The 19,712-nt window shown below is 36.8% G+C and overlaps 3 protein-coding genes across 3 annotated transcripts in view; 1 reads left to right on the forward strand and 2 right to left on the reverse strand.

Annotated features, from left to right (window-relative positions):
* Positions 1–10,542, forward strand: part of LOC134841196 (eukaryotic translation initiation factor 5B-like) — a gene marked incomplete in the record, with an annotated part of 18,694 nt that extends 8,152 nt beyond the window's left edge. The window contains 12 exon segments of the mRNA XM_063857023.1: positions 59–458; positions 670–908; positions 1,341–1,480; positions 1,736–1,927; positions 2,104–2,342; positions 2,621–2,753; positions 3,307–3,456; positions 4,245–4,577; positions 4,683–4,823; positions 5,533–5,636; positions 8,895–9,073; positions 9,611–10,542. Coding sequence (XP_063713093.1) covers positions 59–458; positions 670–908; positions 1,341–1,480; positions 1,736–1,927; positions 2,104–2,342; positions 2,621–2,753; positions 3,307–3,456; positions 4,245–4,577; positions 4,683–4,823; positions 5,533–5,636; positions 8,895–9,073; positions 9,611–9,884 — 2,524 coding nt within the window.
* Positions 1–14,349, reverse strand: part of LOC134842175 (WD repeat-containing protein 62-like) — a 323,070-nt gene extending 308,721 nt beyond the window's left edge. Inside the window, exon 1 of the mRNA XM_063858391.1 lies at positions 14,320–14,349. The gene's annotated coding sequence lies outside the window, so the exon portion shown is untranslated. The remainder of the gene's footprint in view (positions 1–14,319) is intronic.
* A 3,099-nt stretch (positions 14,350–17,448) lies between these two features.
* On the reverse strand, positions 17,449–19,701 carry LOC134841898 (galactosylgalactosylxylosylprotein 3-beta-glucuronosyltransferase 2-like). Its single transcript, XM_063857969.1, has 4 exons — positions 18,999–19,701; positions 18,141–18,534; positions 17,992–18,058; positions 17,449–17,925 (listed from the first exon to the last, which is right to left on the reverse strand). Exons 1-4 carry the CDS (start codon positions 19,283–19,285, stop codon positions 17,819–17,821), a joined length of 855 nt encoding a protein of 284 aa, XP_063714039.1. The 5' UTR covers positions 19,286–19,701; the 3' UTR covers positions 17,449–17,818.
* Between the last annotated feature and the right edge of the window lie 11 nt (positions 19,702–19,712).

Below are 19,712 nucleotides of genomic sequence, written 5' to 3' on the forward strand. Positions count from 1 at the left end.
GCTGTTTGTTCATGCTAACCCTAGGGATGTTATGTGAGATATAGAATGAATTATTTAGGCTGGAAAAGGAGAAAAAAGAGAAGAAGAAGCAAAAGAAGAAAGAGGAGATAGCGAAGCAGAAGGCAGATGGGACATACATGACGAAGGTGCAGAAGGAGGAAAAGGCGAGGATGGAACTGGCCAAACAGATGTTCCTGCAGAGTGGAAACGTCAAGATACTCGCCAACGCCGCCGCCACTCCTGCAACAGCAACACCAACAATTCCAGATGCTAAAGAAAACACTAACAACAACCAGAGCAATAATAAGCAAAACCAGTTCAGTGGACCCAAGAGGAAGCAGAGCAACTGGAAAGAGAAAGAGAAAGAGAAAGAGAAAGAGAACAAAGACCAGGTCATTGAGGAGCAGAAGGCAGGCGATACTGCAGAGAAAGTAGAAGAGAAAGAGAAGATACCCGAGGTTTGTTTTGATTATTCAACTTCTAGATTCTGGAATTGAGACAGATTTTTAAATTGCGTTCATATTATTACAAACTCGGAAGTTTTTGTCAAGAATTGAACGCTTATTGGTATTGGTATTGAACGATCTGATAGTTGCTAAGATCTTAAGATTTTTGATTTCACTTGGTTTTGTGCGCTTCTTTTAATTCATGGCGCTGTGTTTAATGTAGGTTCTAGACAACTGGGAAGACCAAAGTGAAGACGAAGACTGGGAGAAGATGGACGAAGAAGAAGATGGAGATGAAGACAGCAAAGGAAAGGGAGACAAAGACGATAAAGGGGTCGGGAAAGTTGAGGCTTTGACCAATGGGGTGAAGAGTATGAAATTGGAGAATGGAGGCACAGCTGCTTCCAAGGTTGAAGTGGACAAAGATGATGAGGACAGTGGGGGCAGTGACGACGAATCTAGGTATGTTTTTGTGTTCCAGATAGATAGTGGTTTTGTAGCTGTAGTATAATTGGTTATCGGGATCGAATAAACGGCATGAAAGCCCATTATAGAAGCGTTTTGAACAAGTTCAAAAACACCGTATACCATTGATTCGTTAATTTAAATGTTGCTAATTGATTCTTGTCTGTGCTTGGTTAAAAATTGATAGAACGCTCGAACTGCATAGATTATTAAACTATTTTAGAATTGATTTGATAGAATGATTGATTGAACCTATGTCAATCAGAATTGATCCGAAGTTGCGGTACCCCGTAATAACTATAAACCACTCGCCCTAACCGCAGTGATTTTTTGCCCAACCCCCCGGTAATTTTTACTCTCCGCGAATTAAGTTCTGAACAGTACTTAACCTCGTGACTAAATGGTCTTAAAATGTCTTATGTTTATTAGCAGTGACGATGAAGTGGGAACTTACACCAAAGAGGAGATCAGAGCGAGGATAGATAAGCGCAGGAAGGAGGCTGAGGCCAACAAGGATGTCTCAGATCCACGATGTGCAGTGGTGTGTGTACTCGGACACGTAGACACAGGTGGGTCAACCTGATTAGAAATCTTGCAGTGTTTTGGTCTTGAAGCACAGAAAACACATTTTCATTTCAGCCAAAATGGAAGCCAAAATTTCTCTTCCCAGGTTAAATTACCAAAACTCATATTGGGGTACCTTGTTCTTGGGGACGGTTTAATTGTTAAAGGATGAAATGAATCATCTCGATTCCACAAGCCTCAGTCGTCTATATTGTCACCTTGATCTATAATGTAGGTTGTAACTGGTCTGTATTTTTCAGGAAAGACGAAGATCCTGGACAAGATCAGACGTACTAATGTGCAGGACGGAGAGGCGGGAGGCATCACTCAGCAGATAGGAGCCACCAATATGCCTCAGTTCGCAATCACAGAGTGGAGCAAGAGTGCCAATGTGAAAGGCTTCGACGAGGCCGCACTCAAACTGCCAGGCTTCCTCGTCATCGACACACCGGGTAGGTCAACGACGTAATAACTGTTCATTTTACTATAGCTTGCTCCTGCTCGCTATTTAGTATTGCTGATTGTGTAATACGAGACAAGAACATTTGAACAAAACTGGCGAAATATGGATTTCTATGGTAATTTCGGAGCTGTAACGCAATACTTAAATAGAAATGTCTGATTACAGGCCACGAATCCTTCACTAACCTGAGAACGCGAGGGTCTTCCTTGTGTGACCTGGCCATTCTGGTGGTGGACATCATGCATGGCCTGGAACCACAGACTCTGGAGTCGATTGAATTGCTGAAGAAGAGACAGGCGCCCTTTGTGGTGGCCCTGAACAAGATTGACAGACTGTTCGAGTGGAAGTCCAACCCCGCACAGGACATCCGAGACACAATCAAGAAACAGAAGAAGCACACCAAGGTACCACTTACTTTTTCATACCTCCCACTAATGATAAAAACTGGCCCAGCTCATTTAAAAAAGACGTCTATTAATTGAAAAGTTTTATGCCATAAACAGCAGTTAAAGAAAAGTTTCCGGACGCAACTTGATGTAAAAATGACAAAAGTTATTTAGTCTTGCAGGAATTAATGATCTCAATTGCAAAGAGGCCTCAAATCGAAAAGATCATCTATATGCCTCCATCGATTGTCGAAAATTCCTTCCATTTATGCTCTGATTATGATTTGTGTATTTAGGATGAGTTTGAGACTAGACTGAAAAAGACGATCGCAGAATTTGCGGAGAAGTGTGAACTGAATGTAGTGCCTTTCTGGGAAAACGAGGACCCCGCCACTTACGTATCCATATGTCCCACATCCGCACACACAGGTAAACTTACATTCCTTTCAGGAATTGGTTTGGTTGTTCTTCTATCGTTCAGGAATGGAATGAACCACGATTGAGCATCAATGTTTCCGCAATTTGACTTCGGTACGCATTCAATGAAAATAATACTAATAAGTTAGGATTGAACTAGTACTAATGGGGCACCGAAAATTTAAAATGTGATTTGGACACCAATTTGTCAATTGCATCATTGATGCTTTCCTGCTCCAGTATTTATTCCAGAACTGAGGCGGCCTATAGAAGCACCTTGTCATAAGTACATCAGCTGGACTCTATTTTGTTCTGATAAACAGCAATTAGAACGGCAGGCTTCACTCGTAGTTCATTGCGTTCTGATATGCCATATCTTAAGGCAAGGAGTTCCATCATCCGTGTTTTCTTGCACCAACCAGTGGCATTTTGTGGAAACATCAAATTTAATTTGTCTAATCAAGCTTTAGTTCTAGACATAAATTCAGACAAGCGATACTTAAATATAAAGGACTAGTTAGTGCAATCAATGGTGAGAGTAGATAGATAGATCATTTGGCTTAAGGTGACGGAATGGGCAACATGATCTGGTACATGGTCCATTTCTGCCAGAGTTACTTAAAGAAACGTCTGGCCTACAGGACAGAACCACAAGCCACTGTTCTGGAGGTGAAAGAGATCCAGGGACTGGGAACCACCATCGACGTCATAGTCGGTAAGGTCACCAGCATTTCTTCCTTGAACTTGTGCTCAAAACAAACAAGACTGCTCGTATCAGGGCGAAGCCCTGAATGTTCCGACTGTCTTTTAAGGTTTATGGAGCAGCAGTAAAAACATAAAAAAATTAAATAAAATAAAATGAAATTTTTTTTTCTAAATTTTGAAATTTTTTATGAAAATCATCCCCCCACACGCCATATAAAGTACAAAAAGAGAGGTTTCGTTCCTTGTAACAAATCAATTATGGCAAATAAGCTTCGTTCAACCAATTTGGAACGATTTATAAGACGGAGTAAATCTCCGCTTACGCGTTAATAGCGCGAATTATATCGCGCGTTAATTGTCCCAAATTGGTCAAAATGGCAATCTTTAAACCCTCATAACTTTACGAAAAATGATCACAGGTGAAATCTCTTTTCAAATTTAAGCTCAGGACAACAATACCTTTTGAGTGATTTAAAAAAATTTCGTCAAAAATGGCTAGTTAAAAAGTCGAAATTTGTCTGAAGAAAAAAAAAACCCACCCCGAGCACAAATATTCCGTTACTTTCGTATCGAAAGTCGGAACAATAAGTACGAGGGATGTGAAAATATTCCATTGTAATTCCTTTGTTCAAATCTGAAGAAACTCCTCGAAATTCATTTATTTAAAAGCGTGTGTTCTCTGTTAAACTGTTTTTCGTTGAAAATGTCTACGTTGATGTTAAAAACGCTTATTAGAAATTAATGCTGAGAGTATTTGTATTTTAGGGTCGATTTTTAAATATTGTTGCCGTGTTTAAGTGAATGGTCGCTTGAAAGAAGGCAAACCGATAGTGGTGGCAGGCTACGATGGACCTATTCAAACATATATCAAAGCCCTGCTTGTGCCGCCTGCCATGAAGGAACTTAGAATCAAAGCTCAATATGACAAAGTGAAGCAAGTTCGAGCAGCTACAGGAGTCAAAATCTTGGCCAAAGACGTTGAGAAGGCCCTGGCTGGGATGCCGATGTTAGTTGCCTCGAGGAGTGACGAGCAGGAAGTGTTGACAGAAGAGATGAAGAAGATTCTACAAGGAATGATATCATCAATTAAACTGAATGACAGAGGAGTCTATGTACAGGCTTCGACACTTGGTAAGAAAAATGTTTATTTGTTCTTAAATGCATATTTTCATAGATGCACACGCACAAAAAACAATGATTGAAGGTAATTTATCCGTAAACTTTTTTTTTGTGTAGGATCTCTCGAGGCGTTGCTGGAGTTTTTGAAGCAGTCACAGATCCCCTACTCAGGAATCAACATCGGACCGGTTCACAAGAAAGACGTCATGAGAGCCAACACCATGTTGGAACACAATGAACTATACGGAGTCATACTTGGTTAGTGCTTTGAGAAGTTGATTTTTGGCACTTGCGAACATCATAAGAATATAAAAGGATCTTCTGCTGAGTAGCCTCTCCAACTGGTGGCAAAATATTTATAGACCCAACCTACTTTTTTTGTATTATGGTGATGGGGCGATTGAAGAAAAAGCCATAGTAAAGTCTTGAAGGCTGACTTATATACATGAGAGATTGTTGGGGTAGGTTTAACTCTATAATACCAAGTTTTGAGCTGAAGCAAAAATTGCCTCGAAGCAGACCGAAGAAAAGTGATAATATACACACAATGAATGCGAGGTCGTATTCGGAAAAAGGACATCATATCAATTTGTTGAAACATTTTTTTGGAGTTTACTAGCGTTTCAGTCATTTGCGCAAATGCTTGTGAAGTGGAAACATCGTTTTTGACAGAGGAATTGATTGAATGAAACGTTTTAATGTTTTAGTTGTATCATTGAAATCCATTGTTCATAAACTAGACCAATTGAGTAAACTAACACCATGCTATTCCGTTTGAACGGTTCATGTTTAGCGTCTTTAAATCATGTTCGCGATAAATCATGCAATATATTGATGTACCGTCATCGTGCGAGCGAAGTTTTTCAAATTTCGTCTGAAATAGGAAGATTTCTGAAAGTTGCATTGACACAAAATCACAAAATATCATAGTTTCTTTGACTCGCATAAATTTTGTGCACTTTTTTAGCCTTTGACGTGAAAGTAGAGCGGGATGCGCAAGACATGGCGGATACTTCTGGCATCCGAATATTCACAGCAGACATCATCTACCACCTCTTCGATAAGTTCATGGCAAGTCATCTATCTATCTATCTATATCTATCTATATCTATATCTATATCTATCTATCTATCTATCTATCTATCTATCTATCTATCTATCTATCTATCTATCTATCTATCTATCTATCTATCTATCTATCTATCTATCTATACTTTATTTAAATGCGAGTGACAGCTATCTCCCATGCTTAAGCATAATAATTTTGCATGTTTAAAGAATTTTTTCATGACTAAGCTATATCATATGTTGCAATGCTTAAGAAATTTTTTCACTTGGTTTTCCGCAAGGCCATTAATTTTTCAGTAATTTTTTTCGAGGCCAAATTAGGTCTGTCTGTCTGTATACCTGCTTTTTATTAATTTGATTATGTCTGTCTACCCGTCTCCTAATTTTTTCACTTTCATCTATTATCAGTCTATTATCTATTATCTATCTATTATATATTTAAATGCGGGCGTCACTATCTCGCCTGTCTGTCTTAAGAAACTCAAATTGATTGTTGAACAAAATACCAGAATGAAGTGGATAGACTAGAGGTACAATAAGCACCTATCCAGAGTCTACCCGAACACAACTTGGTGACAAATTTAAATAAAATAAGAGAAAAGATAAAAGCGGAAAAAATTACTTTTTAAAATAATTATACCAAATTAATTCAGAAAAGAGCCAAATTCTGTTTATTTTTCACTGATTACGCGCGATTACTAGTCCCATATAATTTTACACCAGTATTAAGGAAATTTTAAAAAGAAAGATTTCTTTCCTTTGATATTTAGTCTCTTTTTATCAAAAAGTTGGTGGAAACAAATAACTGTAATCTGCAGAAAAGTATTTGAACTAAATATAGCATAATTATACACTTTATTTTATCGGGTTAATTAGATTTAAATCAAAATATAGAATTCCCACCCAGAAATAAATTAGTTATAATGCATATTGTCTATCGTTTGTGATTAGTTCTCACAATTTTCCATTCAAGTTTTGCTGAACAGAGTTGTTACTGACTTAGTAAGAAGTAGAGAACACTCGATTTGACAAAAGATTAACTATCGGCTCTTTTCCAATTTCTCTCGCGCATATTTACATCAGTGGAAAAAATTTAAACGCAAAAATAGTTTTACTCTTCAAAGTTCCCTATTGAAAGACCTCGGAAAACAAATACTCAGAATTTCATGAAATACATTAGCCGACACGACCGCGAACTATCTGAGCTGCTCTCTATGAAAGTTTTAATTGTTAGTTTGAAGAACTTAACCAGTTTGATTTGAGTTTGAAACTGCCTTTTTCACTATCTTCTATAAGTTAGACTAGACCAACGACGAGAAAAGTTTCTGTACATCTGAGTTTTCGAAAATCTCCCTTAGGGAACGCTTTTCTTTGCTTTGCTTTGTTTTTTGAGCTCTTTGAACAGAATAGTTCATGTCGCATTAATAAAAGCATTTTCACGCGTGCTTTCACCATGCGTAGTTAACTTGTTTTTTCAAAGCTAAGTTCAGATGGGAGCGGAGTCGAAAAGCGTTTGTGTCGTTTAAAAACAAGTATACTAGCGGGCAGAAGTAAAGGCTGCGTTTACTCTATAATATCTTTTTAACTCCCTTTTTCGACTGCATTTACGATGAATTTAACAGTATTTTAACATTCATGTTTTAGGTTTGTGGTACTGCCCGCTAAAAGCGTTTGTGATTTCTGAAGCCCGAGATAAAGTTCTGTTAACTTTTTTTTCTAGTCAGCCATTCTTGCCATCAAAACGTTTGAAGTTCGTACAGTTGGGTTTTATAGTTTCTTCGCTTCATCTTAAAAAGCTGGTGTAAAGAAACGATTTCGACCAGGGAGAATTCGGCGACGTTTCTGTGGTTTTTAATCAAGCCGCGTATGTTCCTTTGTCCAAACATTTTCATTATTATTGGTTGAATTTTGCCAGTTACTCTCTGTTTGAGCCGCTGAAGGCATATCCTCGGGAGTGTAAAATATAGCAAAACTGACAGGTTTTCCGTGCCTGGTTTCAAATATTTATATAGCTAATTTCGCCAAATGTTTTTGAGGGCAGCGAACGGGGTCTGTGTCTGATGTTGATGTGATGCTGTAACATGGAAGCTTCATTTGATGATAGTCGTTTGGTGACGTAAAAGAAATCGCAGCCTCATTTTGGTCCTCGGGAATATTAGAGCACCAAAGAATGGAATGGGCGTTAGCGTCACCTAGGACTAGACTTTTCTCTTCTGAGAGCAGAGAGAAATCGATGTTCAATAGCCCTTTGGACAGCTACTGCGGGGAGGAGCCTGAAATTCATGGCCTCGTTTGCTTGTCTTTATATTAATTTATTTTACCCATATTTATTACTCGAGGATGTAGTTTTTAAGAGTAATGAACGTAGTGATTTTTTTTTTCAGGGAAAGTCTTTAAAGTCTCTAATAACTACCGATACGCATTCATACATATTAATGCATTTATGAATGCTTATATGCACCTTTCGAGTTCAATTGAACTTCATCTACTGAAAATTACGTAAATAGCACTCTTCAAATACGAACGTGGAAATGGCTGGATAAAACGTGAACGATTTCTAGTTTCGAAAGTGGTATTTAATTTATAGACTTCCAGCGGAATAAAAAACTTTACCGGTTGATCCATTTTTTCAAGTTGGGTTAATGTTATCAAAAAAGCGCCAATCAGAAATCGTTCTAGAAATTGTAGAAGAGCTTAAGGGGCATCTATTTTTTCTTTGAAATTCGAAAGGTGATATTTTTTTCCAGAAAGTCAGTGTTTTTCTTATGTTTACTTGCGTTCATTACTCTTTTCCAATCTTCGATTGGCTATGTTTCTTTTTATTTTCTTCAGCTTTGGTTGTCAGTTGCATTTGAAGATTAATCCGTCTACTTTTGTGAAATGACACGTTTGCTTCGGAACGGAAATTTCTTTTGCGGCTTATGGAGCAAATAAAAGGAGCGAGGCGGGGGATTATGCCTACAAGATTTATTAATTTTAATAGACTGAGCGGCGCGGTCAATTTAGGAAGCTCTGAATCTAAAAAAAGTTGTCCGAGCGTACATTTCGCACTCCCGTCTCGGGTAGGATATGAAATTGCTATTTGTTGCTGCTTGCAGTTCTTAAATTCCTCCATGGTATTTCAACAGATGGTCACTGTTGATATGCAATTGTTCCCTAATTTTGATGAAATTTAACGTTTTTTTGACGTAATTTCGACTTCAAGATATGGCGCTTTGTTGAACATCCGCCCAATTCCAATAGCGTCTTTTGCGCTTTTAGGCCTTTAAAGAGGAATTGAAACAGAAGGCGAAGGACAAACACAAACACCTGGCCATGTTCCCCTGCAAACTGAGGGTGCTTCCCAACTGTATCTTCAACACCAGAGACCCCATCATCATCGGAGTCACAGTGGAGGCTGGCATCGTCAAGCCAGGCACCCAATTATGTGTGCCCTCCAAGTTAGTCTGCGGTGCTTGTATTCTGTTTTTTTTTGGGGGGGGGGTTACAATTGAAATATGCTCATATTCTGTGTACATAAGGAGAAGATTGATCTTAACTCAGGGCACCTTAGAACGAAACTATGAGCGAAAAAATTCTGAATAACCTTTCAAGTTAAGATCAACAAGGATCTCCTAAGTTTCTCACACTTTAGTTTTTAAGTCGCGCAAAATTAGTCGAACGAAGGAAACACGGACTAATTTTTCTCGATACTGAGACCACTTAATCGTTTTTTTTTGGAATCCGAATCAAGACTTAAAATTGTTTTTATATGATACCACCTTGGCCCATCTATGCATTTTTTTGATAGTCAACTCAATTTGAGAAAAACGCGTTTTAAACTGCAAGTTTCATTCGTTTTCTCCGGATAATTTAAATCAACACTACTCATGGTTACTTGAATACAATGAAATAAAAGTCAATGTCCCGTTAGAACATGTGGTCTTAAAATGAGCCTTTTAAGCAACTTCTTAACTTTTGATTTTTTAAATTTCTAGAGAAGGAATCATTTTGGGAACAGTTGCTACCCTCGAGCAGAATAACAGACCAGTGGATTTCGCCAGACAGGGAGCAGATGTCTGTCTCAAAATAGAGAACACAACAGGCGAAGCTCCCAAACTGTACGGCCGCCATTTTGACTCAACTGACATTCTGATGAGCAAATTGACACGAGAGTCAATCGACGCCCTCAAAGACCATTTCAGAGACGAAATGACTAAGAATGACTGGCTATTAGTCAAAGAGTTGAAGGCTGTATTCCGAATTGTTTAATATATATCGAAATGCTTCTGAGCTTGTTTGGTATATTGACGCTTGAAGTAGACTTCGAATTGAAGTTTAGCTAAAACGAGTAGGCGATTATTGAAGTGAACTTCAAAGCAGTGAAAAGAGGGCGTTACAAATTGAGCTTCTGTTTTTCAATTTACCGCTATTGTTTTAAGCGGTACATTTTACTTTGGTGCTTATTGATATGATTTTCCTTGTACTTAAATAATGGGTTAATTTTGAGCTTCGCAAGCACACCTGTTTTACAAGATTTCATTCAGCAGTTTTTTAAAAACTGAACTCATCAACCTATTTTCTGGTTAGCTGCTGTGTTAGCGATGTCATGCTTATTTGAGCTCAGTTTCGTTTGATAGTTTATTTGCCATGCTCGAAGGTCAAATATGTCCTAACATGTATGAACGAAATCAAGTTTCACTTTTTCAGGTCACTGTGTAAGAGTCGATGAAAGCTAAAAGTCGGTGACTCAGTTTTGATTTTTCTCAGTTTGACTTTTGATTTCTTTTTAAGTGCAGTTCATTTCCTTGGTTAAAAGGAAGGCTTACTCCACTGTCGATCAGCAGAATTAAAAGGTCACGAAAAACGTCAGATATCCCAGCGAAATAAAAAAATTTACATATTGATTGAGGATTCTAAACTTATGTTAGTTTGATCAAAAAAGTGCCAATCTTAGATTGTTCTTAAAATCAAAAAAAGCTTCAAGGGCATATGTTTTTTTTTGAAATTTGGAAGTTCAACTTTTTTCACAAAACAAGTCAGTATTTTTTTGTTTCCTTGCGTTCATTGATGCTTTTCCGACTATCTGTTGGCTATGCTTTTAAGTATAAAAGATCGAAGTGATTTTCACTTTTATAGGTCTTGATTTTTTTTCAGGAACAGTCTTAAAATGCTCTAATATACAGAAGTGCATGATACATATTATTGCATTTATATGCATTTTGAGTTCAATTCAGATCAGAAATAAGATAATATCTTCTTTTTTTAAGCGATGTATTATTTATGGTGAATAATGAGGTAGGTATTTTAAAAATGGTTTGTGATTGAACAGAGTTTTGTCCTCATACTAGAAGTCTTAGTTGTCTTTTGTAACAATACTTGTTGGTTCTTCGGAATGGAGCTTCAAATGTAGATGGACGTATTAAGGAGCCGTAAAGTTTCCTTGAATATGTTGCTTTTGATGTATTCTCGAGATAATTGCAATTTTTGAAATATTTTAAGGGTGTTCTACGTATTTTTTTTGATATTTCTCTAATTTTGTAAATTTGAATTATTTAGTGAGAAAATATTCATATAAAATATTTAACTCTCAAGGATGGCGAACGAGTCCTGAGGCGAGACCCTGGAAAAACAAAAACACGAGGACCAAGATACTAACAAATACGAAAATAAATGATTTCATGTCAGTCGGAATTATCTAACAGAAAACAGTTCTTAATTATATACCTTTTTTATTAATTTCGCTTGTCCTTAATTGTTTTAAATTGTCAGGTAGCAGTTTGTTTGAGGATAAAAAGTTATATATCGTCTGGCTGAACGACCTTGCAGCCCATTTGTTCTTACTACTAGTAAATTGAGAATTTTTGATTCGCGAGAATTTTTGATTTGCATCTCCTATTAATTGTTATTCTTTTGGCTTGGCACCACAAGTCTACATTTTCAACTTCTTCTTTGAATTCTTGTACTATGCTTAATTTTTTTATTAGTGCAAAACAGCCTTGTGTCATCCGCGAGAAGACACATTTTGTCGTTTTTTGAATTGATAGGAGCGGCCCAAGTACTGAGGCCTGTGGAACAACGTATTTTATCTGTTGCATATTCGAATTCTTTCCATTTGAAGAAACGTATTGATAACAATTAGTTCAATATGATTGTATTAGATGTTAGCATATGCCACGAAAGCCATAGCATTCTAGCTTTTTCCTCAGAATAGTATGATCGATAGTATCAACCGCGTTTTAGAAATCTATTAAACAAGCCATTCCAATGTTTTTCGAATCTTTGCATGATCGAATAATTTCTGTAGCAAGGATGCTAAACTTATTAATAAATTTGAATAAACGATTGAAAACCTTTTTTTCATAACTTTGCTTATTGATGAAAGCAGGCTAATTGGTCCAATATTAGATAAGTCCTCGTGAGAACCCTTTGTATGAAAAGATAGAAGTTTGGCTATTTTGAACTTATCTGGAATTTCTTTATAGATTAACATTTGATTGAACAAATCAGCTAATGGGTAGCTAATTACCTCAGCACAATGTAATCATTTTATTACTTATGCCATCATGACCACAAGACGATTTGTTTTAAGAGTATTAATAACTTTCTGTACTTCATCATGATATGCGGGATAAAGAAAAATAGCGTGTCGTTCTGTTTAACTCTAATAACAATTAATGCTCTGATTATCTTGCATGTTATCCAGTTTTTCTCCAAAGTCAAAAAAACTGGTTGAATTTATTCAAATCTATTGGAAAATGTTTTTCTTTTAATTTCCGCAAAATCAATAAAAACAGTGAACAGTGATTTTAAAATAGTACGACGTTTTGCTCTGTCTAATAAGACAAACAACTTGGGCACTTGAATTTGTAAACTGCAATAGATTATTTTCTGATGGTTTGGAAACATACCTTTTATATAGTCTGTCTCGTTAATTGCGAAGGCTTTGAATTTTACGATTCAACCAGGACTTGTCTTTTTTGATGGTTAATTTTTCAAGCGGATAAAATTAATCAAAAACGTCGATAAATGAGTTAATCAATGATTCAAAAGAAAAAAATTTTCTCAAATGACACAATATCAAGGTCAACTTTCAAGGCATAGTGATTACTTATTTTACAATGAATGTTTTACACTGTCCTAAATATTTTATGTATAATTTGATCAAGGCAAGATGAGCTAATGCTTGTAATTCTGGTTGGTAATGAGTTTTGAACTGAAAGTGCAAAAGATATCAAAATATGAAAAAAAATTTTGAATGCCGATCAAGAATGTCTACGTTGAAGTTACCGCATAAGAGGATGTTGTTCTCGGCGGCATTTGAATCAATTAATAGATTTTGCAGCTCCTGTAGGAATTTACTAAGGAGGAGTGATGGTGGTCGGTACAAAATGCAGATTAAATGTTTATCCGTTTTTTCACTCAAAGAAATAACCATTATTTCTACTTCTCTTTTGATAGTGTGTGTATCAACGTGTGCGCCTTTTATCACAAATGCCGCAATATCCTCACCTTTTTTCTCTGGCCTGTTGCGTGTTACGTTTTTTTTAGTAACCATCAAGGTAGTGTAAATCTAAGGGGTCGTCATCATGTTTCAGAAAGACTTAGATCTGTGGGTAACGAATCAAAATGTTCTATTTCTTATTTTGGAAGGTCATGATTGCATCTTAAAGATCGTATGTTAACATAAAACAATGAACCCTTTTTAGGTTCATGTGGTAGTTTAATCCTCGCTTGGTTTCCATAACGAACAAAAACATTTAAAGTGAGCTTGGTTTTCAATTTATCCCGCTTAACCCCGCTCTAAGCTAGCCCTCAGTAATCAAATCTATATCATCAACAAAATGTTTTTTTTTTGAAGGATTCTCTCCTACAGAAACCATGTTGGCTACTTGAGTCACAAGATTGATGAGCTGATCAATTTGGTCTTCTCTTACGTTTCTGCGTTTTTACCATAAGTTCTGGGCAATTTTTCTCCTGGCACATCAGTAAAATCCATTGAAAGTTTAGCCTCACTTTCTTTTAGTTCAAACCCAAAACACACATCAATTTTTTTCCGAGTTAACTCCAATCCTTTTTTCATTTAAATTTTTGAAGTGTTCTTAAACGGAAACCTGACCTTTTTTTTGTTGTCGTGGACAGATGGGCAGCCTTGGCGTGCTCCAGTATCTCTATATCGGCTGGTGTCAGCGTTTCAACCACATAAATAGACTTCCCACCACTATTTATTAATTTTTTCAATCTATCTTCATAGTACCAAACCAAATCGCGATGAATAAGTTTGGCAATTTTTGGTCTCCGTACTGCTCCGGGAAGAAAATGTCACGCCGCGAGGTCCACGTCATTGATCGGAAAATCTATTTGATTTTAAATTACCTTTAAAACAGTATCCCAAGGATCTGATGCATCTAGTCCGTGAAAAAAAGTCAAACAGAATTTGGAGGAATAATGCTCTATATCAAGCATCCTTCTGTTGATAAGTCCCTGGTTGTGAAGTAATTTTTCATTCTCACCTTCTGTGACAACAATCTTCTGTTGTTGGGTGTCGATGAGATCCAATATTTGACCAAAGAGTGTTTCTTTTTCTCCAAATTTGAAAAAGTCTGACTGTTCAATTTGCTATCTGATGGCAGCGGTCATGTTTTTAGAGCGAAAGTTCTGGCGAGAATAAATGCAATTAGAGCACAGCTGGCTTTCAATTCCAAAACTATTTAATAAGTTTATCACAACAATTAGGTTATTTCGTTGTTTAATTTCATTATGTAGTCGGGATTTAGAACTGGACTTCTTGGGCTAAGTTGGCTTATGGCATTTTTCATTAGATCTACCTAAATCCCCTTTTAAGTGCATTCCTTGATGCGTGGTTTTAGTTCCAACTTTCGAAACTAGCTTGAGATAATTAAAGCGCTTTCCAGATTTTTATTAAACCGGTGTACTGTAGGCGATGAAACAACCTTTTTTATAATGTTTTTGGACATTTTTCGCATTTAACAAAAACTATTTTATGTGTGTAATTGTAATTTGTAATATAGAGGGTTTTGCCCTGATACGATTAGTCTTGTTGCTTTTACTATAGCTGAGAGGAGTGTTATCCAAGCTGCAGTTAATTAATGGATTAAACAACTGACTCTTGGCCATTTGGTTGCCTGTGTTTGCAAAGCGCAATTTTGCCTCTTTTATAAAAGAGTCTTCTCGGTTGCATATCAAATCCGATAGAAACAACGGTTCCTAAACGTCATCTTCTTCAACAAAACCGCATATGCTGCATCGAGGCATAGTACATAAGGAAAGTTCTAGCAGACCAAATATTTGCCAATTGTTTTTGTGAGAGCTTTGAAATGGGTTTTCATAAAATTCTCTTCGTTTTAGTGGAGGCGTAAACTAAAAATTTTAAGTGGCGGCCAGTGATAAGTATTTCAAAACGACAATTTGGTTTTTCAATTTTTAAATTTAGCTGATCGTTTTCTATTTCGAAAGTAAATTGGTAATTCTGTTTGCAGATTGTTACAATTAAATTGTAAATAGTTAACCAGGATGGCCGGTTGCTGTGAAAGTAGCTCAATGTTCCGACCACATTCTCAGATTTTTGTCAAGTCGACTTTTCGTGTACGTCGTGTGATGATAGAGCTGTACAAACGTGTAGAAATTTAGTGAATTAGGTATAAACGACAAAATTTTAAAATTTTCGGTTTTGTTGCACTAAAATTTGCAATTTTTTTCAAATGAATTTTGTTGCCAGAGATATATAAGGCATCCAAAATTAAGTTTTCTTTTAGTAAATTAATCAATATTTATCCTAAATGGTAATTTTTATACATACCGAACGCTATTTGATCGAAAATTGACCAAAAATAAAAAATTTCAAACCGGTTTTCTCGACACTGGGAATTTTTGTTTGGAAATTTTTTGATGTCGTTCAAATCACGACTTAAAGGGCTTTCATATGATATATTACGCAATCCAGTCCGATGATTATTTGTACCTGTTTTTGAGTGGAAAAAAAAATAAGAAAAAAAACTAAATTACACCTGTATACAGAGTTCCTCAATTTCAATAGTTGTCAAATTTTCTGTGTGGAGAAGATTAGTAAATTCGATCGAGATTTTCAAAATATCTTTCTGGAGTACTTAGAATAGGGCTCGTTTTGCAATATTATAATAATGAAACACGAAATTGGCTTGGTTCGAAAGATAAATCCTATGTATTGAAATGAGTGTTCACTTAATTTGGTCGTGTGGTTTTTTTGTCTGTTTTTCAGGAGAATGAAGGTTTCTTTTAGAATTTTCTGCGGAATAAAACTTAAATCTTCAATCAAAATTTTCAAACTGGGTAACTTTTTTTGTTTTCATGTTTGTATTTTAAATTTTTTTTACTTCAATTGTCGTGATTGGAACATTCTGTGCTGCTTGCACATCAACTCGCCATGCTTGTTCTTTGCTAATAGTGATTGATTTTCTTTAAGTTAAGTTGGTTTCTCGTGCGGTTAGAATTTAGAATGTCGGATGAACTTTCTAGGAGCAACTAGGCGGTTCACAACAATATTGTAAAAATTCTGATGCTTTAATATGCAAAATGTTATAAAAGTTTCACATGATTAAAAGTATATGCTTTTTTCTGTTCTCTTGAACCAGCATGCTGGTGCTAAATGTTTTCTATAGTTTATTTGGTATGTTCATTTTTTTGCCCGAGTACTTAATTTATTGATCGTTAGTATGCTGTTTCAGCCGTTTCATCATTGCAAAGTGTCAATGAACGTATTTTTTTTCAGATTAAGTTCAATTTTTTTCGCGGTTACGCGTTTGATTTCTGTTCAATGTAATTCGAATTGATTTGTTAATGATGCTGTTCGAATGATGCTGTTCAATAACGAAATTGCCTTGGAGCGAAAAATTGTGATAGGCGTCTGTTTTCAAAAGTAGGTTTTGATTTTTAGAGTTCCTGTGGAGTTTCATCCAAAATGACCTATGATCCAGCTTTCTCAAATTGGAATAGTTTGATCAAAAAGGTGTCAGATATGGAATATTTTCGACGAAAATCGAAGAGCCTTAGATAATTTTTTCCGTGAGCCGTTGATCTTGAGTCGTTGACCCTTTTCCAGCTGTCTTTTGATAACCCTTTAAACTTGGTCTTGCGGTAACGAGCGTGCCTTGGGATCCTTAGCAGGGGCGGATCTAGGATTTTCTCGAGGGGGGTGGATTTTCAAAAAAAATTTGACCTTTTTTTAGGTCGACTAAATTGATTTTCCAGAGCTCTCCTAAAGCACTAACAAGACGCTGTTTTGGTCAAATTTTCTGCGCCGCAGAAAAAACCGTTTCAAGGATTTTTGAAAAAACAGGTAGAAAAAGCCGTTTTTGGGCACTTTTTGGGAAATTTTGAATTTTTTTTGGCGCGCGCTCCCCCTCAAAGTTAGTAAATATTGGCGCCAGAGGCGCTTTAAAAAATTTTTAGTGTCGGTCGGCCAAAAATGGATTTCTTAAAAAATACCAAAGGGGGAACCTTTGGGTCGGCTGGGGGTCGAATCCCTAAGGGAAAGGGCGTCCGACCCCCCCCCCCCCCCCACCCCTTAAATCCGCCCCTGATCCTTAGGTCTGAGTTTTTAAATCCCGGACGTTCTTGTTTTTTTTCGATCTTGTGTTTAAAGACAATTATATATGTTGATTTTTTTAAGATTTTTGTTCACGCCAAATTACGCTTTTGACTTTTAATGATGAACGACTTCTTTTTTCGAAGGTGGATATTAATTTTTTGATTTTTCAGCCGAGTGAAAGTTTTACCTATTGATTCAGTTTTTTCAAATTTAGTATATGGCGCTCGTCCTCAAAATTAGTATCTTTTGGCGCCTTAATAAAAAATTTAGGGTTAGTAAGCCATAATTGGATATCTCAAAATTGTACAAAGGGGGGACCCTTTGGGTCGGCAGGCAGTCGGATCCCTTAGTGCGGGGCGTCCGCCCACCTTCCTCTAAATCCGTTGGTGATATGGATGTAGACATGGCGCTGTTGATGAACTTTCAATACAAACAATCGAACGGTTGAATAAAATAGTGGTTTTGAGTTTATACTTTGCACCAAAAAAATTGAAGGATATATCTGTTCGTCGCACTCTCAAAAAATTTTGTGGACTCGAATTATATTGCAGCAAAAGTATTGTGACATCTGAAAGCGTGTTGTCTGAACAGGAGGCTTGTTAATTCGCGAATTTTAGCATCATTCGAACGGCCAGTATAAATCATTTCTTCTCTCGTACGTCGCGAGCTCTCCTAGTGGTTCGGGCTGCTCTGTGCGGGTATGCCAAACATTTATGAAATTTGGTCCTATTAAACATGCCACGAGTTTTTTTTTTTAATTCGCAATTCAAAATCGGTTTTTTCATTGCTTACCTGGAAAATTTTCCAATTGATCCACTTTTATGCCTAGATTCTGCAAAAATGCGCTTTCTTGGTGACCCTAAAAGTGATCAAAAGTTAAACAGCAAATCATTGTAGTGAATCATGGTGTAAATCATGCTATAAAATGAGGATAATGTTACCTTTTTGGTTTTTCTGAACAAAAAAGAGTCAATGGGACCCCTCCTAAGAAAGAAGTTCAAGTTGACCACAAATCCAGCCATATCTATGCAAAACGCCCGGTCGTCGGGCCAAGCAGTTTTCCAGCCCACCACTCTCCCCGCGCGAACATCCGGACCCTCGAATAATTGCCCGGAGATGAGGCCGACGTTGAAAACGGCCACTCTTTTCACCCATCTAATCTGGTCGAGGAATGAGGCGTCGTAAGTGTTGTCATCGTCGGCAAAGTATATGGCCCCGTATGAAGTAATGTCTCCCATTAGATGCATTAAGTATAATTCCTTGAGGCCTCTATTGCGTTGATGGGTCCCTCGAAAAGTCCAGTCTTTGGATGTTGCTTCGGAGAGGTGAATTAATCTGTTTGAAATAGACATTCAAGAGGTATGATTGTTTGCAGTTGCTCACTTTGATCTGTTATAAGCATGTGGTCCAAAAACGGATTATGGAAGTGCAGCCTTAATAAAGATAGAAAATTTAGTGCATATTGCCGCCATGTTTGTTTATCGAGCCCATATTTTAAGTTGCGTGGTTTGTCAGACATGGTTTTGAGAAAACCTAATTTTGCACTGGTCAAAATTATGTTGGCATTTTTATGCCGTTGTATAATCTAAATGGTGTCGTTGTATAATCCAAGCATTTTCAGTCAAATGGTGAGCGACAAGCTAGTTTTGGTGCTTCTGAAACAGCTCCTAAATTCTGCTGCTGTTTCTGGCTTACCTGGTTAGAAGAGCATTCGGAACGCTCACTCTTATTAATAGTTTAAGTGACAGGAAATAGTTTAGCTCACTCTTATTAATAGTTGATGTATGGGTTCTGGTTACCTGGGGAAGTCCTTGATGTAGTTGTGCACTATTGCACTGGTCTTATCTGAATCTTCAATCACAATCCAAACACAGTTAGCCACGATAAGCAAAGTCTGTTTTAATCTGACCAGATCGGCCATTTGGGTCTTCCTGTTGTATGTCGGTGTGATAACATATAAAACTGGTGATTTGGCCTTGGTTGGTCTACTCGAGAGGCTAATAGATAAGTAGTGAAAAGTTAAATAATATATTGTAAAAATAATGAGAAATACGCTGATTGCACGCAGTAATTTTGATCGAGCCATAACTGATCGTCCGATTTTTTTTTATTCCGGAAGTTCACTATTTATGTGTGCTTGCAGTGCGATCGTTTCGATTCAAATAATTAATGAAACAAGTTCCGGAGTTTTTTCGCTGGTCATCTTAATGATCGAGCAGCTGGTTTTACGCCAGCATAAAGCTAAAAAAATGTTCTTTGGTGGATTTAGTTTTCTGAACTTCTTTCGAGCAAGAAACACTATTTTGAATATTTATATTGAAGTTCTTTTTATTGATTACTCTAAAATTATCAATTTGAAAGTTAGATGCTTTACACAATAGAGTGTGATCTGCTCATGATTGTTGATGTGTAGGTGATTTCAAACGTGACAATATTAGTCTCAGATAACGATCTCAGGTATTCGAACCTTCGTCTGAATGATTAGAATCAAATTAAAAAAGGCACGTTCTGTT

The sequence above is a fragment of the Symsagittifera roscoffensis genome, chromosome 3, assembly GCF_963678635.1.
Source record: "Symsagittifera roscoffensis chromosome 3, txSymRosc1.1, whole genome shotgun sequence".
NCBI lineage: Eukaryota > Metazoa > Xenacoelomorpha > Acoela > Convolutidae > Symsagittifera > Symsagittifera roscoffensis.

Excerpts from the sequence above, each read along its gene's own strand:
- LOC134841898 (XM_063857969.1), bottom strand. The coding sequence starts at position 19,285 with ATGGCTCGATCAAAATTACTGCGTGCAATCAGCGTATTTCTCATTATT. Across the intron at positions 18,059-18,140 it reads TGTTCAGAAAAACCAAAAAG|GGTCACCAAGAAAGCGCATT; the intron begins GTAACATTATCC and ends GATCACTTTTAG. Across the intron at positions 17,926-17,991 it reads TCAATTGGAAAATTTTCCAG|GACCAAATTTCATAAATGTT; the intron begins GTAAGCAATGAA and ends CATGTTTAATAG.